General features: G+C 41.3%; 1 protein-coding gene across 1 annotated transcript in view; it reads right to left on the bottom strand.

The window, feature by feature from the left end:
* Positions 1–25,951, bottom strand: part of RCOR1 (REST corepressor 1) — a 113,667-nt gene that overhangs the window by 20,511 nt on the left and 67,205 nt on the right. Inside the window, exons 3-6 of the mRNA XM_082617032.1 lie at positions 23,130–23,213; positions 4,322–4,374; positions 2,695–2,856; positions 1,527–1,645 (exon numbers count right to left, since the gene is read on the bottom strand). Of these exons, the coding sequence (XP_082473158.1) occupies positions 1,527–1,645; positions 2,695–2,856; positions 4,322–4,374; positions 23,130–23,213 (418 nt within the window). The remainder of the gene's footprint in view (positions 1–1,526; positions 1,646–2,694; positions 2,857–4,321; positions 4,375–23,129; positions 23,214–25,951) is intronic.

The following is a 25,951-nucleotide window of genomic DNA, read 5'->3' as shown; positions in this document are numbered from 1 at the left end:
TCCTTCTCCCCCAACCCACCCCCAAGGCCCACGGTGTTCGAAGTTCTGGCTGAGGAAAGTGTGTCTGAGAGGAGCAAGAGTCAGGGGTGGAGGGGACTCTCCCAGGCCCTGCCGCTCCCTTCACAGTCAGGTCCCGTTAGAAAGACAACAATCTCTCAGGTGCCGTGGCCAGGGCCCCCCCCCGCCCCCCCCCACCGTCTGCATCCTGACGGTGTGAAGGTGCACCGGGAAGGGAGCAGCACCCTTGCGCAGGTGCAAAGTGAGAACAGTGCCCTTATCGCTTCGTCCTCAAGGATAAGAAATCCCAATCTTCTTTTCTTTAATTTAATTCTGATTTCAGCTTAGTAAACCGCACTTGTTTGTAGTAACAGATTTAGTTTATAAACAGTAAACTAGACCTAACATATAAAGGAAACAAGAAATTTTAATCAAAAATTGCTATAACACTAAAAACAGATTCAGGAGAGTTTGCTACTTTTCTTTGGTTACAAAGAGTACTGATCCATACATAGACCCACTAGTTATGTGTGTTGCAAACTAAAAAATATGCAGCTGTGTCAAGGTCAACAATTTTATAGACTCTTATGGTTGGAAAGAGCTTCGCAGGTGTCTCCAAAGTGATACTTCTCAATCTGTCCCCACAGGTTATTCTCTTTCATTTGAAATCCGAAGATACTCTCCTAAGACAGGGCCACAGAGATCATATAGTTTATACTCCTTCATCTTATTTTGTACTGTTAATTTATAAAAATAATATATTATAGAAAATATAATTTTTAAAAGCCACCTATATTCCCTCTACCGTAAAACCCACTATGTTTGTGCCCTGCCTTCTAGACTTGAAGCATCTTCATTTTAGAGCTGAGGAGACAGAGGCCTGGAAAGGAGTGCACTGACCCAACCCGCCTGTGAGACCATCAGCAGATCCTTCAGTTGAGACCAGAACCCATTTCTGCGGGTGAGCAAAGGCCACCTCCCTGACTCTGCTGTACGTAAGGCTGAGGGCGTGGCGGTTAAGGTGCGTCCAAGGTGCGTCCTATGCACTAAGCTGTCCTTAAAACCAACCTCCTTATTAAGAAGTCATAAAATGTTCCCCTCTCTCTCACTCACATACACAAAACGGATGGTCAGAAAAGGGAAGAAGGAAATCTAAACTGTAGATTTTAACATACCAAACATAAAAACATCAACTGAATCCTGCAGAAGCACACCAAGTAAATTTCAACATAAGAAGTAAGAGATTCCTTTTGACTAAAAGAAGACACCCTTAAGGGGCACAAAGGAATGTGTTGGAAAGTTCACTTTCCAGAGTGGTGAGAAAAGCCACCTTTAGAAGGTAGCACTCATGCATTAACACAGCTCATGAGCGTGGAGCTGAAGGATATCTGTGTACGTTCTGGTTCCACCAGGAAGGAACTGGGGGAAATCCGGTCCCTCTACCTTTCCTCTGTGCACCCACCAGCTCTTAGAAATGCCGGTGCAAAGATCTCCGAAGGGGTGAGACACCGCCCCGCGTGCGTACTGACCTCTCCTCCCGCTCCCGTTTCTGCTTCCGTGCGTGGCGATCCATCACGCTGGTTTTAGTCCTTGTCTTCTTCCAGGAGTAGTAAAACTTCACCAGACTTGCTATAGATTTATCAGGAAGCTAAATACAAAAAATGAGTTGGTTTAGATTTAAAGTTAATCTTTAAAACTCAAATGTGTGTAGATATATTTCATAAGGATCACTCTCATGTATTCAGAAATGTCCTAAGTCACAGCCATTCTTCTCTGAATTCACAAAAGAACTCTCATCGATACATTTTCAAATGACTGAAGTTTGACTGTAAGTGAAACTCAGCCCATGAAAGACTGCAGTCAGCTTAAGATGAATCAGAGTTTTCACACGACTACAGCTTCTAACATAACTTCTAGGTTATTTTTTTTTAATTCATTTTAGCACTAATGTAACCGTCAGTAAGCTTTCACAGTAGGAGTCCACCAAATACCTTTCTAGAAGTGACAGGTCAGCAAAACTCCCCAGGGAGACAGGGGCCCCATGATGTTTGGCCTCATCCACCATCAGAGACCCTTTCTATCAGAACACTCTGGGGGGACTTCCCTGGTGGCACAGTGGTTAAGAATCCACCTGCCAATGCAGGGGACATGGGTTTGATCCCTGGTCCAGGAAGATCCCACATGTCACGGAGCAACTAAGCCCGCGCGCCGCAACTACTGAGCCCACGTGCTGCAACTACTGAAGCCTGCGCACCTAGAACCCGTGCTCTACAACAAGAGAAGCCACTGCAAAATGAGAAGCCCGCGCACCGCAATGAAGAGTAGCCCCTGCTCGCTGCAGCTAGAGAGAAAGCCTGTGCGCAGCAATGAAGACCCAATGCAGCCAAAAAAAAAAAGGACACTCAGGGTCGTCCCGACAAGAGAGCTGGGGTGGGGTGGGGTGGGGTGGGGTGGGGTGGGGTGGGGTGGGGTGGGGTGGGGTGGGGTGGGCTGAGGTACAGCTATCAAGCTGGGAGGTGCTAGGGAATATTTTGCTCTTGTAATGTGAAGCCTCTCACGCACCCAGCAGCTCGCAGTGAGCTGCTTTATTAAAAACGGGAACACTCATGCTCAAGGATGACAGCCCTACCCCTCAGGTACATTGCGGGGCCGGGGGGGTGGGGGTGGGGCACACAGTGAATGGTCTCACCTACTCACCATTTGCTGGATTCTATGAAAAGTTTTCCCGTGAAAACTAAAGGCTTGCTCAAATAAGACTTTATCTTCCACAGTCCACTCATCTGGGAAGGGGGTAAAGTTGGGCAAATCAGCCAATGATTTTTCAATATTATGCTTATGCCAAAAGAGCATCCCAAGAGCCTAGAAAAATAGTATCAGTGACATTTTTAGACCAACAACATGACTGACATGACGGAAACATTAAAGTGGAAATGAGGCTGGTACAGGAAGAGCAAGTATTTCTTCATACCCAGACAAATCCACAAATGGCGAACTCACATACACTGCTAAGTGGCAGACGCTGATCTGCGCCCTTTTGTACACTAACTCATTTGTCTCAAGCCCTATGAGATAAGTTCCATTATTTTCAATTCTCAAGCTGGAATATGGAGGCCCTGAGAAATTCAGTAACTTGCCAATGGTCACAGCTAGTCAACCGCAGAAGCAGTGGGACTCTGGGATCTGTGCTCGTACAGGGTCACACTCCAAAGCCACTGGATATAAAGGAGAAAGTAACTCAAAAAGCACACAATTGTTATTCTTTTGCCAAAAAATTTCAAATCTAAAGAGTTTTTTCCAGCTCAGAAAGGAAAAAAAATACAAATGGGTAAGGAACAAATTAGAAACAAGAGAATTCAGGAATACTTTCCAAAGAAAACTCCCTGTATGTCGATTTTAAAGTGGAAATGATCATACTTTTGAAGACCAAAATCCTTAAAAATTCATACAAGTGTAATCAGCAATCACCCAATAATAATTACACTTTCTAAATAGAAAAAAAATCGATGGTTTTCTGAGCAGCTTTGTGAAGTTCATAAGTAGGGTTTGGAGAAAGAGAAGCATACACTTCTTGCTTTGAAAGATTCTGAAACTACCTTATTGTAATTGGCTTTCCTGACAGTTCTACCAGGGTAGAATAACTAAAAGTAAGGCCAAGGCTAAAAGAAAGGGTCCAAGTCTATATAACCAAAATCAGTGGTATCCTCAGGCATTAGGGTAAATGAAAAATTTTGGTAATTTACAGGCTGTAAAATCTAGATCAGTACAAAGGAAAGCACTAATGCAACTTAATGTGATTACCTAAAAGAATCGTAATTAGAAATAAGGCTGAAATAAGATTTCATCACATTTTGGGAGAAAAATTAATCTTGTGGATTTCTCATTAATTGGCTCCAAACAATTTTTTAAAAACCTTAGTCAAATTTTACAACCAGAAAGTGATTCAAAGCAATTAATATTAAAACAGGTTTGAGTGTGCTGTGACACCATGAGTCAGGAAAAAAACCATCACACAACCACAAGAATTATAAACAAATCCCATATTCAAATACAAAAGCGTTATGCCCAAGTATCCAGCACCTAAGAGCCACTGCTGCCCTAAACAGTGCAGGCTGACAGGAACACACACATGCTTTTCCAATCAAAGGGTCTTCTACCACTCATCTCAAGCAGTAAAAAAGGGGACTAGAGCCTTGGATAATACTGCTAGTAACTACAAAAAAATGGCTAATGAGGAAACAATGCTACCCAACACATAGAACAAAAAAAATTTAACAGGTCAACTATAAACCCCATTTTTCACAACAAAAGAAAACCATGCCATTACCTGTTCCATGTTGTACCCATGCTTCTCTTTGGCAATGGCAATGTATTCATCCACTGAAAAACAAGACAAGAGGCCGGTAAACAAACTGAGGGACAGGGCATAGTCTATGGGCACCAGAATTGATACTGATGTATATATATTTCAGGCCGGCCATGCACAAGAATAAAAATAAAGACTAGACAGGAACAAAATAGAGCTGTATAATATGATCTCATTATGGATCTTACATATATAAATCCCACAGAGAAATGGCTGAAAAAATACTCACAGTACTTATTTCTGGATGGTGAGATTGTAATTCTGTTTTTGTTTTTTTTTTAAACAAGGTTCTACTTAAATTTTCTATGATAAATATTACTTTGGTACTTTGAAAAATAATTATTTAGAAATAAAAAGAAATATTAAATGGGAGTTTGCTTTTAAGTCTCAGCTGAGGTTGAAGAACAGGCAACCCACTTTTATGTAAAAAAAAATCTAAGAGATAAATTACACGCACCACCGCCTAGTATTTGCTCTCAAACTCCAAAACAAGGCGGCTAATGCCAGCTTTCAAGCACTAAGGAAACACCAAGGAAAACTAACAGACTCAAACTCCAGAAGCTGCCACCCCCAGTGACAAACTACTTCCTCTCTACACTTTCTAGTCTTTCTTCCAGAAAAATAAGAGACTACTAATCAATAGCACTTCTTTATTCATGTATGACTTTTCTTTATAAACTACAAAAATAATATAAGCTCGAAAAGGGGAAATCAAGTAGCACAGAACTGTATGAAACAAACACTAAATCCTACTATAGCCCCTATTGCCCGTCCCTCAAAACACTCTCCAGGTGCAATGACCAAACTTAGAGTTGAGAAAATAGGCTGAGTGTCACAGCAGACACCTAATAAAAGTCAGTGCTTCTAAGTTTCAGAATGCTATTCAATTCTATCACAACCATCCTTCCTAATTTTGGTATAACTGACAACTAACTAGGAAAAAGAAATCAATTTTGAAAAAGAATTCAAACTCATTAGTGTATATTCTAATATAAGGGGAAAATTTTTTCCACTGACAAGCGTCAATTTAATTCAAACAGTAACTACATATAGTGAGTGCATTTCAATATTAAGGCACTAATTTTCTATTTTCTTTTTTACATCTAAAATACTCACAAACCGACTGGTTACTCCACTCAGAAGAGAGTAAAATTCCAATTTACCTGAGAGTCAGTGAATGATAAAGGCCCTTGTTTGTCCCAAAAGTTGACACTGGTGATTTTTATTTATTTTTTAAAGATTCATTCATCCATTCCTTCATTCATTTGTTTTGTTGTGCCAGGTCTTAGGCACGTGGGCTCCGTAGTTACATCCAGTGGGCTCCTTAGTTGCTGCCAGTGTGCTCCTTAGTTGTGGCATGCAAAGGCTTAGTTGCAGCATGCATGTGGGATCTAGTTCCCTGACCAGGGATTGAACCTGGACCCCTGCATGGGGAGTGCGGAGTCTTAGCCACTGCACCACCAGGGAAGTCCCATAACTGGTGATTTTTAAAATGGGGGCGGAAATATTCCGAAGTGTGTCCCTTGCTTTACTTCACAATAGGGTAGATTATGCCAAATAAGAGCAAAACGCTCAAAGGTTCTTACAAAAAAGAAAAAAAGCCAACAAAAAGTAAGGCTGCAGAGCGGGTGGCTGTGCACACCTGGCCGGAGAGAACTCTTCCGAGAAGTGCCTAGATGCTGCCAGCGGCACCTAGAGCCCGAGGCTGGACCGCAGGTCAGAGGACAAAGACCAGGTAATGAGATGTGCTCAAGTCAAGAACACGTGAGAGGAAGAGAGAAAAACAATGTACAGTGAACTGAGGGTCAACCCTGGAGGTCTGCTTTAAGGGTTCCTTCTTTTAATAAATATTTAGTGAACAGACAATAAACGAACCTCAGACTTATGCTATATAATCTCAACTCTGCGAGCATACAGGTTTCCAGACGCTGTTATTCACCTTAGCTGAGTAAGCAACGTGTGACGTGTGCACACATTCAGTCATGTGATCACCAGTCAGTCAAATGATCTTTAAGCAAATAACGCACGGGCTGGATGCGATGCAGGAGGCCCTCGGGAGCCTGTCGTGCCCACAGCTCGTGCTCTCGGGGCAGAACCAGAATCTGCCACATCAGTAATGGGGTCCATTAAACCTGTTCCCGTTGTCTCTTACCAGATTTACCTTAAAAATTACTAGGGAAACAAAAGCATTCTTTAGATGCTTTTTCTATTTTCATCTGCTCTTTTGTTTTAACACAAAAATTAGCTGGTGGTAGGGCCAGGAAAACAGACTAACACAGTGGATTCCAGCTGCTGCAGCTAAGGGTAAATGTAACATTTGCCGCATTGTAAACCGCAAGGTGCTCTTATACGGTGGCTTTTCAAGTCACACATCTTTTAGGTTTTCTTGGAGACCACCCTGCGGACTCAAATCTAAAGCAAAGGAAGAATGCTGTCATAGCTACTTAAGTAAAGTCACCTGGTATGTCTACCAGGCGCCTTGAAGGTGCGATGAAATAAGTTAATATATGGGGAGCCTCGCAACTTGTAAAAGAATTACCATCTGATATCCACTAGCAAAAATACAATTTTTCATTCTTTTCATTGCTCAATGTCCAATAAAGGTTAGACAAACATTTGCTGAATGAATGCTGGGGGACCTGCGATAGGTACAATGTCAACATTTTCGGTTCTTTTTCTAGCAAGTTGAAAGGCAGCACCTATCATTAAAAAGTCTACAGATAACAAATGCTGGAGAGGGTGTGGAGAAAGGGGGGACCCTCCTACACTGTTGGTGGGAATGTAAACTGGTGCAGCCACTGTGGAAAACAGTATGGAGGTTCCTTAAAAAACTAAAAATAGAGCTACCATATGATCCAGCAATCCCACTCCTGGGCATATATCTGGAAAAGATATATGCATCCCAACGTTCACAGCAGCACTATTTACAATAGCCAAGACATGGGAACAACCCAAGTGTTCATTAACAGATGACTGGCTTAAGAAGATAGGGTGTATTTATACAATGGAGTATTATTCAGCCATAAAAAAAGAATGAAATATTGCCATTTGCAGCAACATGGATGGACCTAGAGATTATCATACTAAGTGAAGTAAGTTGGAAAGAGAAAGACCAATATCTGACATCACGCATACATGGAATCTAAAAAATAATACAAATCAATTTGTATACAAAACAGAAACAGACTCATACTTATGGTTATTACCAAAGTGGAAAGGGGGAGGGGTAGATAAATTAGGGGTATGGGATTAACAGATCCAAACTACTATACATAAAATAGGCAACAAAGATTTACTGTATAGCACAGGGAACTATAGTCAATATCTTGTAATAACCTTGTAATGGAAAATAATCTAAAAAAATATATATGTAAAAAACTGAATCACTTTGCTGTTCACCTGAAACCAACACAATACTGTAAATCAACTGTACCTCAATTTAAAAAGAAAGGGAGGGAGAGAGAGAGAGAGAAAGGAAGGAAGGAAGGAAGGGAGGGAGGAAAGGAGGGAGGGAGGGAGGGAGAGAAAGGAAGGAAGGAAGGAAGGAAGGGAGGGAGGGAGGGAGGAAAGGAGGAAAGGAGGGAGGGCGGGAGGGAGGAGGAAAGGCATCCCGGGTTAGGTACGGGGTAAGAAAGACTCAGGTCAAATCTTGGCTCCGTCTCTTGATAAAATGAGTTCACAGCCAGTGGTGCCTGGCGCATAGTAAGCACCATATTGAGGCTGTGTTACCCCTGGCAACTTCCTAAACCTTCGTAGGAAGTTGCTCTCACCCGTAAAGCTGGGTTATCACCTGACTGAAAACTACACCACAGCAGGAACCCCTCCTCTCCCCTCCTCCTCACAGAATGTTTCGGACCAGAGTTAATTCAGAATACAGCCATTGGCACAAACAACGCTGTGGACAGGGCTCGTCTCTTACTACCTTCCCACCCTGTACAGTCCCCAGCCCTCGTTCCCTTTCGTCATCAGAGGGCATGGCCACCCACCACAGTTTCTGGACTCCCGATGCCCTCCCCACCACCTGCCTGACGCAGCCTGCCAGGAACTATGGGTAGGTCATGAAGAAAATGGAAAGTGTACATTTTTCAAAACCTCCCGTGTGCTTTCCTTAAGCAAAAATGAGCTTTCAACCTAAGAAAACAAAATCCACTCCCAACTGCCTTGTCTGTGGACAAAAGATTAAACAGGAAGGGAAGAGAAGTACAAGCTGCCTGAGACAAAGAAAGCCGGGGTCCATGGGGTCATTTCTAACACTTTCTTTTATCTGGCAACAATACGCTTGACTTTGCCTCTAGAAGATTGAAGGTTAACCAGAGCGCATCCCAATCTGGGGCGAGGAACCACTGCGGCAGAGTCACGGAAGGAGCTGTGATCAGGACACTCCCAGGTCCCTGGCCCGGGCTCCTGCACCACCAGCCTTCCCCAAGGCACATGAACAGCACAGGCCAGAAGCACGTGTTTCTCGTGCAGCTTAGCTAACAGTCTAATCCGTCGTCAGCAGCAGAAGAATCAGACACAGAGTTAAGTGTACTCTGCTTTAAAAACAATTTAAAAAGAAATAATGCAATGTTTTTAAAAACTTGAAAACTCCTATAGGAACAACCAGGGAGAACTGTCTCATCTTAAATTATGATGGATAAAGACACCTGCACCACTCTGATCCTTTAAGAAGTACACAGACTATACAAACCACGGCTTTTTTTTGACAAGACCTTACCATTATGGAAAGCATAGGTGAATGAATTATGTTTTGGGGATAACATAAAGGTAGAAGGTGTGAGGGACTTCCCTGGTTGTGCAGTGGTTAAGAATCCGCCTGCCAATGCAGGGGACACAGGTTCGAGCCCTAGTCTGGGAAGATCCCACATGCCACGGAGCAACTAAGCCTGCGAGCCACAACTACTCAGCCTGCGCTCTAGAGCCCACGAGCCACAACTACTGAGCCCACGCCACACCACTGAAGCCTGTGTGCCTAGAGCCCGTGCTCCACAACAAGAAAAGCCACCGTACTGAGAAGCCCGCGCACCTCAGTGAAGAGCAGCCCCCACTGTCCACAACTAGAGAAAGCCTGCGCACGGCAATGAAGACCCAATGAGGCCATAAATAAATAAATAAATAAACGTATTTATTTTTTAAAAGGTAGAATGTGTGAGATTCATCAAAAAATGTACAAAATTCGTAAAGCTTAGTCAAACATTTATTGAACTACCCTTACTATGTACTGAACACTGTACTAAATAGGCCAAAAGAAAAATGATTTATTGCAGTAGCTTGAAACAACACACAGGTGACAGAGGAGAACATAAACACATAAAATAACAGTGTAGATGTCGGATAATGTGAGAATGCAAAATAATCAGTAAACAGTGATGGTGATGATGATAAATCAAGGAAAGCTTCCTAAAGATTCAACAGCTATACTGACTAATAAGAGTCACTGACATGTGAGAATTGACTATGTTCGGGCCACTGGTCTAAGCTCTTTACCAGGATTATCTTTTCAGTCCTCTCCGATAATTCTATTATCACTCCCATTCACAAATGAAGAAACTGAGGCGCAGAGAAGTTAGACCATTTGGGCAGGATCACGCAGCTGCTAAGTAGCAGTGCTGGGACTCATGTACACCGAGTGTCTGGCCCCAGGACCCATGGCGTTAAACCTCCGTTCACTGTCCCATCTCTTGCGTAAGGGAGACAGGGGGAAGGGCATGTCAGATAAGAACAGCCTCCACGGTAGAGAGAACTGAGCAAGGCACACCAACACGGTCTATTCAGTTCGAATGAAGTTAAGAAAATAGAACTGTGGTTGATGAGGGGACAGAAACTGAGGGTAACAGGCAAATGGCTGCCTCCTGCGAGGCTTCATTGGTTTCTATGTTTTAACCCAATGACCTAAATGCTCCCAGGACCATTAGTAAGAGTCTCAAATTCAACTGCAAAAAGGGGAAGAATGCCGATGAAAACTGCCCCCTTAACCTTAACGCACCCTTCCCTCCCCCAGATACTGCAGCGATTCGGTATACCTTGTGATCTTGCATAGTCTATGCAGAGCAAGAGGCTGACACCATAAGGTGTGCTGAGGACAAAGCTACAGCCTTAATACAGCTTTTTAAAATTTTTACCATCATAACATTTACAGTAGCTTTAGGTGCTGCAAAGGAAATACGGTACCAATTTCTCTCTCGTAACTCAAAAGGAGCATGCTAAGTTTTCTTCAAGAATATGATAACAAATATCGTGGCACCTCTTTTTATTATTAAATAAGAAATGAGTGGGGCTTCCCTGGTGGTGCAGTGGTTGAGAGTCCGCCTGCCGATGCAGGGGACACGGGTTCGTGCCCCGATCCGGGAAGATCCCACATGCCGCGGAGCGGCTGGGCCCGTGAGCCATGGCCGCTGAGCCTGCGCGTCCGGAGCCTGTGCTCCGCAACGGGAGAGGCCACAACAGTGAGAGGCCCACATACCGGGCAAAAAAAAAAAAAAAAGGAATGAGTTATCACTGTAACTCGCTGAGAATCAAAATGAGCTTAAATCATTTAGGTAGAGCAACTATGCCACCTGGTGGGCACAGACATTACTGCAGCTAATACTTGCAGTGGTCCCTCTGAGTATCTCGAGGTGGGGACAGCGGGCTTAAGAAATAAGCCAGAGTCTCAGCCAGAGCACAGTGTAATGTCGTCAGTGATGAAACACATCTTCTTCATGACAATGCTATTGTGTAATGTCGTTTTGTTAAAATCCCACTCTATAGAAAAAGCTCCTCCCACCCTCCGGCACCCCAGTAAATACTACAAAATCCAGCCCGGTCTCATAGACAATCGGATCAAGTGGAAATAAGAAATATGAATACCCTACTAAGCCATACACATTGAAATTCAGCTTCTGGCATCCGTTCCTACCTAATCCACCCAGAATCAACGTACACAACTCTGAACAAGTCCTACCCCTGCCTCTGTGCCACAGTTTCCTCATCACGTAAGAATGGATTGACCCTTATGTCTTCCAGGGCTAACATTTTAAGAGTAATTTTTAAAACATCTAAATGTTAAATTTAAACTTTTTGTGTGTGCTGCATTAAACATTTTTTCCAAGAAAAGGATAAGAGCATCCCTCCCCCTTTACTCTAGTATTCATACATTTGTGTATTCTCCAAAAAGGCATATGCAGAATCTCCCATATTTTAAAAACTGATCATCACTAGAATGAATGACATTTAGTTGTGACTAATCAAAACAATAACCACCTTTCTCCTTAAAAATGCCCAAAGTCTACGGTCAAGAGTAAGATCAACGCAGTGACACACTATCCTCTTGCATCTCTTTCACACCAAGTCAACTTATTCGATGACTGGGTCCCTCACAGCAGGCAGCTGTGCGCTCAAAATAATCTTGTTTGCTCTCCTGTGCTTTGCTCTGTGCACATGAGCTGAAGGAAGGAGCCATGCTCACAACCAGGTCTGCATCTCCCTCAATTAAGGCAACATTCCCTGACATTAAAAGAGGGGGAAAAAAAGACTAACAGTTGTTTCACCTATAACCTCATAGCGGACTCTAGTGGAAAGAGCCCTGGACCATGAGTCAAAGTCCTTAGTTTCCATCAGGAACTTGCAGGCTAAGCCCATTTCATTACTTGTAAAATAATGAGTATTCTATAAATACTTTGTATAAAAATACACATATATAAATATATATACACATATAAATGCTTTGTATAAAAATAAAAAATAGAAGAGTCGAAATATACAGATGAAAAGTATTAAAATGAATTCCTTCATAAACATTCGTGAGATTCAACCAGAAGGAAGGGATGCAGCAGTTTACAACCACAGAATTAGTTTAGCAAGAGAACCTGCCCAGTCCTTGAACTCCATGCATCACAGCTGTGCTCCAATTCAACAGTTCCTAATCCTGTCTGCTAAGAATCATCTGACAAACGTCTTTAAAATACTGACTCTTGGGCTCCCGTTTTGTAAATGTATGTGTATACGCGTGTATGTGTGTTCATGTTTATGTCTGTATATATGTGTGTGCATGGATGTGTACGTATACTTTATGCACAGAGTTTTTAGTAAAGTATGATGTGCGTAGAAACAAGCACTTATATAAGGGTACAGCGAGGTGAATTCTCAGAAAATGAATACACTTAGATCACGGAAAGAATCTAACACATTCTTGATGTTTTTGGTTTGTTTTTACAATGCTCCCAGGTGATTATGATGGGCCAGTTTTGAGAATCGATGAATTAGAGCATAAAGTTAATGTGTAAAGACCATTCCCTATTTTAATGTGATAAAAACCATCTCAATGAACACAAAATTTTAAGGTTTTGGCATTTAAAAGAATACGACAATATCAGAACCACAGAAATGAGGAGAAATGTTCCTGCTATATAAAATAAGGTTTTTGAATTTGTGAGTTGTGAATTTCAATCATGCAAAAAAAAAAAAAAAAAACCTCCTGCTTGTGGGGTTCTGAGCAGGGGAGTAAGGAGGTGGTCAGAAGATGGGTTTGAAAGTCTGTAGATCCTAGTGACTCCTTATAACCTGTATACAAACCTCACTTCATAGGGACACTTGCCCTTTAACCCTGCCTCTTCCAAACTCTATATACAACGCTCCTCCCTCCAGTACAATCCATCTGTATACAAGACACTGGGTCCTAAAAGAGACTCAAGTGGCCAAGGGAAACTCAGAGGGAGGCTAGGTTACAGGAAGGTGACAAAAGGCTCTGCCCATCACAAACTTTAGACAAGTCCCTTCTCTGTGGGCCTGATTTCTTCAGCTCTAAAAACAAAAGCTAGACTACACAGTGGGATAGTGAGATCATGGGGGGCATGTCTGTTGGGAGGCGGCAGGTATTCCCACTGCCGATGCTTGTATCTTGTCGGGGAGGGGGAGCTTCTTCATCCACTAAAGAAATCTAAGCTTTCAAAGTAGGCTGCAGAAGAGTGATATTTTATAATAAACTAATCTGTTTTACATTTAATTATTCCCCACTGATTCAATACATCTTTTAGGCCTACTGTGTGCCTGGTACTGCTTATAAATCCATGATTAAAAAGGAGAGTCGCTACCTTCATAGAACTCACAGTCTGGCCAGAGACAGAAATAATTACACAAGTAATTAATTCCAATTGTCATAAGTGCCAGAGAAAAAGAACTATGAATGCACTTAACTGGGAAACCTGATCTGCAGAATCCAGGATGGCTTTCTTTTCTGCTGGAAAAGGACATTATAAATTCCTGCTTACTCATATGTTATTTATAGTAGGGAAAAAATTGAAAAAATATACATGTCCAAGAATAGGGACATGGTTAAGTAAATTAAGCTATTTGATGGGATATTATTCAGGACCAAACCTCAGTGTAACTTTTAATCACAGGAAAACTAACATTGGAAAACTATTATATTAGTATGGTCCACTTGTGCTTAAAATCAGAGTATACACAAGCTCAGAGAAAAGACATGAAAGCAAAGTTTAGTAGTGGTTATAGCCAGCGTGACGAGATGAAGAAATTACAGGCTACTTTTAACAATAAAAACAAGCTTGTACGTATACTCGTAATTACTTTTCTGAATCATTTGAGAGTGTCATACGATATATGCTGAGTGTTACTCTTAAATACTCAGCATATATTTTCTGAGAGTAGTGCTCTTATGTAATGACAGAACAATAAACTTAACACTGAAACAATACTTTAATCTGTATTCCCATCTGGCCAACCGACCCAAAATGTGCTTTACATTTGCTAAAGAATTTTGAAGTAAATCCCAGTTATTTCATCCCTATATATATAGATAGATATCAGTATTCATCTTTTTAAAAATGTGGATATATTTTTTGCAGATAACGTCATTATCACACCTAACAAAAATAGCAAAATTCCCTGGTAGAGAAACAAAGCCATACTCACTGGATAGTCTAAAAGGTAGAAGTCCAACAATAACAAACATGGGAGAGAACACTGAGCAAATAAGTTGTGTGTTTCATTGGTAGCAGTATAAACCAGCTTGACCACTTTGGAAAATAATTTGGCATTGATCTAAGTACCTATATTCCAAATAGATAACAGAAATAAGTCAAAGAATGTTCCCAGTAGTAACAGTTGGCAGTAATAAAAAACTGAGATGTCCACTGTGAACAGAAAGGATAAATAAATGACAACTTCACAAATTGAAACATTTTAAGTTTAAAAGGATGAAGATAAGACACACTGATATGACTGAAGGGTAAAGGAGGGCTAATGGAGGGCTTCCACTACCGTTTACAGATTCAGCTCTTTGTCTCTTCTAATAAGTTTTACACATTTTAGTTAACTCTAGAGCACTTAAAAGAATAAAAATGGTTTTTAAAAAGTAGTTTTCACACCCTGAAGAACATCATTTTCATCACAAACTTCAAGCCCCCTGATAGCCATTTATTTATAAATGGCTGAAAACCAAGGCCAGTATTAGCTTACCTGACCCCTCCCCACCTCACTCTGGTCCCAGACCTAACAGATGAGAATTCTAAGTACACTCTTCCCTCTTGTCAACGCACTCATACCTTACCAGGGCAGTTTCCCAACAGACTGTAAGCTACACGTGGGCAGACTTGTCAGATCGTTCGTTCTTGTATTCCACCAGGACCTGACACATAAACAGTCAGTCAAATATTTACTGAGTAAATAAATGGACACCACAAGGTGAGTGGCAAAGAAGAAAATGTTAGAGGGCTCCAAGTGACCCAAGTTACAGAACAAATAGCCAAAAAGCCTATTTTCGCAAATCTCCATACAAAGGAGTGTCCACACCCCATCATCTTCTCATTGGACAAGTATTTATCCACCACATGCCAATAGAGCATTGACAGAGAGCTGAACAAACATACCAAGTTCCTCTGCTCGTTCATTTTCGTCTAGAGGAGGGACATAAAGTAAGTAATACTACGCCAGGTGATGACAAATGGAATGAAGGAAACGAAGGTAAGGCAGTAGTGGTCTCTGTCTCTACTCTGTAGTGTAGTCAAGAAGGGCCCCCTCCTAGTGACCAGGAGACACTGAGGTAGAGAGCGCCATGTGGACATTTGGGAGAAGAGTGATCCAGACAAAGGGAACGGAAAAGGCTCTGGACAGCGTGCTCGGGATGAGTTCCAGAGGGCAGAAGTGGGGTCAGGCTACCGAGAGCCCTGTGGTAACTGTCAGGTCTTTTGACTTCAATCTGCAGTGACTTAGCAAGTCCTGAATATAGACTCCCAGCATTTACTATATATTTCTATGAAAGTTCAGACATTCACTACATACCTGTGAAGACCTCACTCACCATATAATCTTGAAAATGTGTACTGAAGTCAAATGACTTAATGCAGAAACAACTTTTGCCAATACTGCAGGTCTAAGAAGGGTTCTCATTCCAAGAAAGCTAAAACTTATTTTAAAATCTCTACTTTGACTTGCCTTTTGACACAATTTTAAATTCTATATGTCTATCATGTTATATGTGTTAATTTTTTTCTTTAAAGTTAATAGTTCGGCCAGCCTAAAAAAAAAAAAAAGCCTTCCAGCTTGGTTGTCTTCGGCATGGCTAATGATTTCCATCTTTGTCTACTTTTAACACTGAGACCAGTGCTTCTTACCATTGTACGAGTTTCTCCTCATTTTTATAAAATAAAAAGAAAGAACAATCAATCACTTAAATAACTGCAAAAGTAATGATTATATACAACCTATACAATATGTAATGTATAAATGAGCAAAACCATCTGTTTTACTGATTCCCAATAGCCAAAAGTGACCTCGCTAACTTCTACGCCCAAGGCAACCGCAGCCGAGGCTAAGGTACCTGCTTCTTCAGGAAACTATCAACAGTGTGCAGGGCTGTGTACTGGCGTCCCCCTTCCAGCTCCAATTCACCTCTCTCAAGCCCTACCTTAAAAAGAATCAAACAATAAAAAAATCATCCTCAGATTACTCCCTTTCTTAACCTGTCCTCTCTTCTGAAACTCCCTTCTAAAAATTCTCCCAGGCCACAGTTTTGTATTACATTTGACCATACATGCTTTCATAAACTTTTTTGATTTCCTAAGAACAGTGAAGTGAAACAGACTGGGAATAAGATCTGGCCTAACTCTCTGTATATTTCAAAGAAGACAAGACTACCTACTAAAATAACCTTTTGAAATTTCTTGCAACTAACGTGTCCACTTTGTTCTGCTAACCTTCAAGTGCTTCTCTACGCAAAGCCCAAACCTCGGGTGGGTGTCCGTATAAGGGGAGGGACCAGAGGGGAACGTGAAGAGCACACACGGCACTGGACCCAGGGCGGCAGCATCCCACGAGAGAAGGCTGCCCTGAAGCCACCGGGGCAAGCAAGGTGGACATCCAGCGTGCAGACCAAGTGGGACGAGGAGGGAGGACAGTCCGGAGCAGGGTGGGCAGGGCGTCCACAGGTGAGAGGAGAGGAAGGCATCCGGGTAGAAGGGCCGCAGTACACACCTCAGCGGGGACGTGGGGAGCAGACCATCTGGGAGATGGTATCCTATCACAGAAGCAGAGTGCCTAGTAGGTATGTCCATGAAAATGTGGGGAATAAACGGTGAAACTATGCGGATGACCTAGATTAAGACGTACCCGCTTTAGAGGCGTGTGAAGGCCGCCTGGACACCCAGCTAACCCCATGCTCCTCTCATCATTTCCTCTGAGCACTCCCAACACTCCTGTTCTGACTTCCTAAATCTCCATCAAGCCTCCCTTTAACAGCAACGGCCCAGAGAGGCATCGACCTCCCTCCCCTGCACGTGCACCACCAGGTACCGCCTCCAGCCCCAGCTCTCCTCTACACCACAGGGCCCTCAAGAGCTTTCTAATGTGCACAGTACTGCTTCTAGCTAAACATCCCTCCAAAGTCCTCATTCCTTTAAGAACTGGGCCCGTCTTTCCAGCTTCATCGCTTCTCACTTCCCCAGGGACAACGTGCGTCACAGCCCGGCAGGTCTCTAAATGCTACGCAAACGCAAACGCTATCCCCTCTTCTTAGAGCGCCTGTGCCCCTCATCCAGCCAGTGCACTTACTCCTTCCTCAGCATCCTACCCAAATGCCATCTGTTTCCATTGCTTGTTTTCTACCTAGGAAAACAGAGAACTTTCTGCTGGGTCCCAAGGGGCGCGTCCAAATACTAAGAGTACACAGGAGATGCCTGATGCTAAAACAATGTAAGAATCAGCTGCCCTCTCTTCCAATTAGTGAGCGTTTTTCAGTCTCTCTCACTGTCTGTCCAACCTCCAGATTCCACCACATGATTTAACCTTCATTCTCACCTTTGTCCCCTTAGTATCATGTCATGATTTAATCATGTAATATTCCACAATAATTTTTATAATACTATCTAAATCCTATTGTTCTCATCTGTGCTACTTGGAATTATTTACATTTCCTCTACATGAAATATGTCTCTACAAGGCACGTTTTTTTCTAGGCATACTCCAAAGGTCATATCTCTCCTTAAGGAAGTTTTACTTAGACACATCCCAGAGCAACTTATGTAGTACCAGTAATGCTTTAAGTATTTTGGTTTATTAAATGAAACAGTACACCAAGGCAGATGTGTGTAATAAAGGCAGTCTGGGGCTTCCCTGGTGGCGCAGTGGTTGAGAGTCCGCCTGCCGATGCAGGGGACACGGGTTCGTGCCCCAGTCCGGGAAGATCCCACATGCCGCGGAGCGGCTGGGCCCGTGAGCCATGGCCGCTGAGCCTGTGCGTTCGGAGCCTGTGCTCCGCAACGGGAGAGGCCACAACAGGGAGAGGCCCGCGTACTGCAAAAAATAATAATAATAATAAATAAATAAAAATAAATAAATGCATGCATGCATGCATGCATGCATGCATGCATGCAGTCTGGAGACCAGAGATCTAGCCCAAACTTGGCTACTAACTAGCTGAGGGACCTTAAGCATTTGACCTAACTTCTCTAGACCTCAGTTTTTCACATCTAAGAAGAAACAGTTGGACTAAAGGAAATACATATAAATTATCTGTTTACATGTTCATTTTTCCCCTCTTTCTCCATTAGAATATAAACTTCCTGAATCCCTCACTCCTGGTACACTACCAGGCACACAAAACTGCTCAATAAAAATGTGAATGAGGGCTTCCCTGGTGGCGCAGTGGTTGAGAGTCCGCCTGCCGATGCAGGGGACACGGGTTCGTGCCCCTGTCCGGGAGGATCCCACATGCCGCAGAGCGGGTGGGCCCGTGAGCCATGGCTGCTGAGCCTGCGCGTCCGGAGCCTGTGCTCCGCAACGGGAGAGGCCACAGCAGTGAGAGGCCTGCGTACCGCCAAAAAAAAAAAAAAAAAAAAAAAAGTGAATGAAACCAATTCTCACTAAATAAACCCAAATTCAATATAACCCTAATTGAGATACTTTTGGAGGAAAATTTGTTTATAAATAAATAAATAAATAAAAAGAAAAGACTAAATTATGGTGGATCCATACTTCGTAGTTTAAAACTAGGTAACTGTATTGGGTTGGCCAAAAAGTTCGTTTGGGATTTTCCATAACATGGTACAGAAAAACCCGAATGATCTTTTTGGCCAATCCAAGAAATGTATTCAAACAGAACAAAGTCCCACATATGTTGTTAACAGCAAATTGCTAAACAGCTCATATATGTGATTTAAAAGTCATATACTTATTAAGATATATAAAAATATTAGGAAAAGTATATATATTGTAAATAGTGACTATAAGCGGGCTTTTTTAAAAAGAAGGTTATTTATTTATTTATTCATTCATTCATTCATCATTCAATCATTTATTTATTTATGGCTGCACCGGGTCTTCGTGGCTGCGAGCAGGCTTTCTCTAGTTGCGTCGAGCGGGGGCTACTCTTCGTTGAGTTGTGGAGCACGGGCTCTAGGCACGTGGGCTTCAGTAGTTGTGGCACGCGGGCTCAGTAGTTGTGGCTCACAGGCTTAGTTGCTCCACGGCATGTGGGATCTTCCCGGACCAGGGCTCAAACCCATGTCCCCTGCATTTGCAGGTGGATTCTTAACCACTGCGCCACCAGGGAAGTCCCGAGAGGGCTTTCTTTAATTGTCTACATTATCCATTCTATATTGTTTGAAATTTCTACAACAGTATTTATTTCTATAACCACAAAAGAATTTTGTAAACTTGCAGTAACCCTAAGAGGCAGAACTCTAAACATTTACTTGAGAAGAAAGAAACCAACCCAGGAAAAGCCAGGGATCTACAGACATCCTTACACATGGGGACATCTACTAGAAGTCTACAGATGTCCCAAATCTCCTATTTCTACATCAAGTCAGAATCAATTGTTGGACAACCAAGACTTCCACATTCTTTCAAAATAAATGAGAAAGGCAAGTAGAAAATACTTCTTTTTTGTCTATGTACTGGGAGGGAAAGAAGTTGAGGGGGAAATGATAGATGGCAAAGAGAACAAATTATGTATACTTGTCCCCAATGACACTACGGTTACATTTCAAGGCATAACTACGATTAGACTCCTTGTCAAAGAGTATGATTCCCAAAGCTCCACAAATGGAACCTAACTCACAACAGCGACTGTGTTCACATCGTCACACTGGAGCAGTGAAGCAAACTCTCATCGATCCACAATCCCATTCCTAGGGATGTATCTTAAGAAAATACTAAAACCAGAACAATAACAACAAAAGAGAACAAAGCTCTGATTCAGTCTTTCACCACCGCCTTCTTTTACAATAGCAACAATTAGAAACAACCTACATTTTCAATAGAAGAATGCTTAAATACACTGATACCTCCATATGATAAAATATTAAACGTTATTTTAAATGTTTACAAGGGGTTTAGCGAGGTAACGAATGCTTACGTCATTGCTCAGGAAGACAGTACACACTCACATACATAGAAATACCAACATCTCACTTATAAAAATATGCACAGAGGAAAAAAGGGGATTGGGAAAACATCCCAAAATGTTTAACAGTTATCTCTGGGTAATGAAATAATGGGTGAACTGTTTCTTCTTTGTATTTTTCTGTGCCTTCTGAACTTTCAACAATATATAAATGTTACTTTTAGATCGGTTTTAAGAGTTTAAAGTTTTAATCAATACTTTCAGGACTATGCAAATTTATTTTAGGACTTATATTAAAACTGCAAATTTATTTTAGGCAATACCATTGCTTAAAAATCTATTAACTTTTCATACTCTGTTCTTTTCTTGCAGGTCTAAGAAAAATAAGATAATATTAAAATTAAATTCCGACTCCCAAGATTCCAAAGGTAACACAATACCAGCAAGAGGTACTAATACAGGGCCTCCCTGGTGGCGCAGTGGTTGAGAGTCCGCCTGCCGATGCAGGGGATACGGGTTCGTGCCCCGGTCTGGGAGGATCCCATATGCCGCGGAGCGGCTGGGCCCGTGAGCCATGGCCGCTGGGCCTGCGCGTCCGGAGCCTGTGCTCCGCAACGGGGGAGGCCACAACAGTGAGAGGCCCGCATACCGCAAAAAAAAAAAAAAAAAAAAAAAAAAAAAAAAAAAAAAAGAGGTACTAATACAATCTTCACTGTATACACAGCAGGAAGTGACTGAAATGAAGAGGGGACTGAGACCTGGCTAACTCGACCTGAGGGACACGTTCAGAGCATAAGCCAGGGTGAAGAGTCAGCAAGCCTGGACACTGCTGGCCCCACCACTGACTCTCTGTGTTAGTTTCACAGCCCCTTTGAATTGACGCCACCTGTAAAAGGGGGACAAAAGCGTCCTCCTGGTTTACAGGAAACATTGAATGATATAGGAACATGGAAAGCATTGTACTACAGTGCTCAACACATGCTCACTATTTTTAATATTCTGTTCCAGGCACCATAATTGAAGATGGGCACCATGACCAAACAGAATCTATCCAGGAGTACAACAGAGACGAAAAAGACCCGAAAATCAGACCATCTGAAAACACTTGAGGCAACCAGGCAGGTTTAACTTGAACTGGGACAGCAAAGGTAGGAGAACTGAACATCCAAAAGACTCATGAGGAAGCAGAACAGAGTTCAGGAAAACAAAGCTTTAAAAATTACACAGATAGGGCCTCCCTGGTGGCGCAGTGGTTGAGAGTCCGCCTGCCGATGCAGGGGACACGGGTTCGTGCCCCGGGCCGGGGGGATCCCACATGCCGCGGAGCGGCTGGGCCCGTGCGCCATGGCCGCTGAGCCTGCGCATCCGGAGCCTGTGCTCCGCAACGGGAGAGGCCACAACAGTGAGAGGCCCGTGTACCGAAAAAAAAAAAAATTACACAGATGCAGATTTTCAGCTGTTAGAAGGAACAACATGTTCAAAAATGGAATAGATTGCTTTTTTAAGTGCAAATCCTCAAAGGGAAAAAACAAACAGGAAGTACTTAAAAGGTCTTCCCTGGCACAGTAAAGGCACCAGAATTGCCAATACACTTCCTTTTGCTATTCTGTTCTCCATTATAAACTCATCAAGCAGCAGATCAAGCAGCAGGCTGGTAAAATTAAGGTACTATGAAAATCAGATTAGACTGAGATTATTTTATTCTTGCTAAATTAAGCATTACTAAGAGTTGTTGAATTTCCTGTGTTCCATGGAAGGTACTGTATTTTTAAAAAGGGTCCTTCTTGGTCAAAATCAAACGTTTCTTTACCATCCAAGCTCTTTGCACCTTAACGCAAACATGAATGTTAAATATACAAGAGGAGGATATTTAATATGCATCATCTCTAACACTTACTTGACAGTGGAAACCTGTTAACACCTACTTTAATACTGCAAAACACAATCTGGAAAATCCTGATCAAAGCCTGAGAGTTCCAGCCTTTATTCACAACTTATGTTTCCTGGCCATCATTTACCACTGAGGGCTTTCTAAGCCCTACCACGTTTTAGAGCATTGATTCTTATCCTATCTTTGTCAAAGAGCCCTTTAAAAATCCAATTTTCTGCAGGAAAACATACATACACCAAAAAAATTTTGCCTGTGATTTACGAGTTCACAAACCGCCCTAAATTCCATCCGTGGACCACCCATCCCCACCACTAAAAAATTCTCAAAAGGGGAAATTTATTTTTTCTTCTCTAAGTTATGAAGAAAACAAAAACTTTGAAAATGGCAAAGACTTACGGCAATATATCAAATATAAAATTATTCTTGCACGGTATCATCTGAGTAGGGGGGACAAAAAACTGAAAAAGCAAACTCTGAAAATACAATTAATCTTTCTAATAGCTCTAGGACCCCTACCCGCCCCCCCAAAAGAAAACCCAAAGTAGCTCAGAGTATTCATTCTAACAAAAATGTAAACATAAAACAAAGAGCCAATTCAAAAGTTCTACTTCTAGCTAGGATGAAGTCTTACAGTATAAAACCTGTTTCCAGTAACATACATTTGCCCTTTGTAATCCTTCCAATTAGAAATTTGTTAAACTCTTCATCTTTATATCAGTAAATCTATAAATCCCCAGCTGAAGGAGTTACACACTACATTATAATTTTCTTTCTGCTCTGAACCCTTCCTCCTAGTTACTTCAGAATATTAGCTGGTACAGCATTTTGAATAAAAAGTAGATTATGAAGCCACAGCTTAAGAATCTTTAAATCACTATGACAGGCCACAATAAAGAACACACTTTCAAATTCTTCAAAATTTTACTTTAAAAATGTAAAATAAATGTAACATATAGAGAGATTTTTACCTACAAAGGTAACTTTAAAAGTTGGCAGTAAATAAGAAAGGTGGAAAATAAAAGTGCTCTAAAACTTACATTTTGCTTCTGATAGATTCTGATTAGGTGACCAGACCAGCATGCCAAGATTGTCTCGTTCTTGACTGCGTCTTGCTAGCTTGGCTTGGTAGAAATAAAAAAAGAAAATTCTTATTATAATTTGACAGACATAACAAGCGACAACACCACCACTCTGCAGGGATCGAACCCACATCCCCCGCATTGGAAGGCGGATGCTTTACCACTGAACCACCAGGGAAGTCCCACAAATTAAGTTTTTCAACACATTAACATGGTATCTCTCTCCATTTATTTAGATTCTCTTTAACTTAGCACCATCAACACAATGTTGAACAGGAGTGGTGAGAGCAGATCCATTCCTGTATTGTTTTGAGTCAAACAAAAGATACTGTATAATTTAATCTGTAACTATGACTGTGTATATTTGTAAAAGAAAAAGGATAAAAACCCACAAACTATTCATAATACATCTAAATTAATGTCTTTAATTATAATAAAATATTCATTCATGTATAAATTTTCAAAAAACCGCACCACTCTGGCCTTCTTTAGACCTCAGAAGATGACGATATCACCCCTCCTCGACTGGAGTCGGCCCCAGTGGAACCCGCACATTTAACACAGGGTGAGGGTGCGGGTGGGGAGGCTCTGAATTTGCTGAAATATTTCTACTTTTACGTCTTTTTCTACCTAGCTTTTTACTTATTTCACAAACAGGTCATATGAGGTAGGTATGATTACTAGTCTCACTTGTTAGGGGAGGAAACTAAACAGGTCCTTAGTAGCCACTAGGAGGCAGACCTGGACTGGCGTGAGGCAGGGTGGCAACAGGGCCCGAGGGTTTAGGCACCACACACTCTGCCGCTCCGCTCCCAGATGGGGTCACACAAAAAGGGAGCTGCATGTGGCAAGCTGCTCAAACAGTCTTTTAAACCACGAATTCTTCATGTGTGCTGTGAATAACCTTACCCTTCACTACCATTAGGGACTGGGTATTTTAGTGACTTGACAGCAGGAATCCAAAGATTCTTTTAACAACTTTAATAAAGAGTACCATTAAAAAGATGTAACCTGAAAGGAAACGTCTGAAGTGCATTCAAATTCTTAAAAATCTGTGATACAAAACAGTAGGTCAAAGGTGTACAAGTGCCGGGTGTTGAGTTGACTGTACTACTGGATTAACCACAAACAAGTCACATATTACAACAGAGCCAATTAAAACATTATCTTCCAAAGGTACAACAGACTGAAGAGAGAGGCTCACTAACCAGCCTTTAGACTGCTTAGACCCAAACTCATTCATTCTAAAGGCATTCTCTTTCTTGACTTTTTTTCCTTTAAACAAATTCCTCTGAAACACGATGAAAGTTATGGAATCTACTTCCAGAAAAAAAAAATTCAACTAAACATAAACAAACACACACACACACACACACACACACACACCAATATGAACATACTTTTATAAAATTCATAAAGCCTGGTTTAAGAATTCCTGCTTTTATGAAATTGCCAGACCTTTTATTTAACCTTATCTTTTATTTAATTTTGTATATCAATGTGTTCTAGATTTTATAAAGAAAGAATTTCTACACTTTTGCTCAAATCTGTGGGGCAGCTACCTAAAGAAAAATGATGGAATGGCGGGAGGGAAAGACCCAAAGTGCGAACACTATGAATTAGGCAAGACTGAAGGTGGAATTTACATGCTGGGTGGGAACAAGGTGTAATGAACAGGCGGGAGACAGGAATATGATGAAAAGATGGGAGTGACTACCTTTTTATACGGTTCTGACTTCTAGAACAATGTTAATGCCACACATAGTCTACAAGTAAAATAAAGTCAACAAATACGTGTGTGGGGAGGGACCGCCCATGGAATACAGGCTTTGCTGTATTTCAAATAAAAATCAAATGTCAAAACAGAAATAAAAGAATCTACATTGGGAAAGTAGAATTAAAACTGTCTTTATTCACAGATGACATGATCATCTCTGTAGAAAATCTACACTACCTACAAAAACTTGCTAGAATAAATGAATTTCAGCACAGTTGCAGGAAACAAGATCAACAGTAAAAAATCAATTCAATTTCTATGTATAAGCAATTAATCAAAACTTAAAATGAAAGAATACCCCTATTTAGGGATAGATGTGATGAGACATATACACTGAAAAACTGTAAAACATTTGAGAGAAACTAAAGGTCTAAGTAAATGAAGAGATATACCATGTATATGGATCAAAAGACTTAAATATTATTAAGACAGCATTCTCTCACCAAATTGCTCTACAGATTCAACATAATCCCAATCAAAACCCCAGTATACTTTTTTGTAGGAATTGACAAACATTCTGAAATTCATACAGGAATGCAAAGTACCTAAAATAGCCAAAACAACTTTGAAAAAAAAAAGTTGGAAAACATATACTGCCTGAATCGAAACTAATTAATTACAAAGATCCAGTGATCAAGACAGTGTGGTACTGGCACACAGAGAAAGAAATGGAATAGAATGGAGTTCTAACAGAACCACACGTATAAGATCAACTGATTTTTCCACAAAAGTGCAAAGGTAAAATTCAGTGGAGATAATCTTTTCAACAAATGATGCCTGAACAAATGGATATTCATATTTTTTTTAAATTAATGGAGATCTATATACCTCATACCACATACAAAAATTTACTCAAGATTAATGACAGGACTAAATATAAAACCCCAAATTATGAAACTTGTAAAAGAAAACATGAGAAAATTCTTTTTAATCTTAGGTTTAGAAAGATCTTATTAGATATGACACCAAAAGCACAATCCATAAAAGAAAAAACTTCATAAAT

This window comes from Mesoplodon mirus, assembly GCF_964341445.2.
Source record: "Mesoplodon mirus genome assembly, chromosome: 4".
NCBI classification, from domain to species: Eukaryota; Metazoa; Chordata; class Mammalia; order Artiodactyla; family Ziphiidae; genus Mesoplodon; species Mesoplodon mirus.
This window is presented reverse-complemented; position numbering and strand designations above follow the sequence as displayed.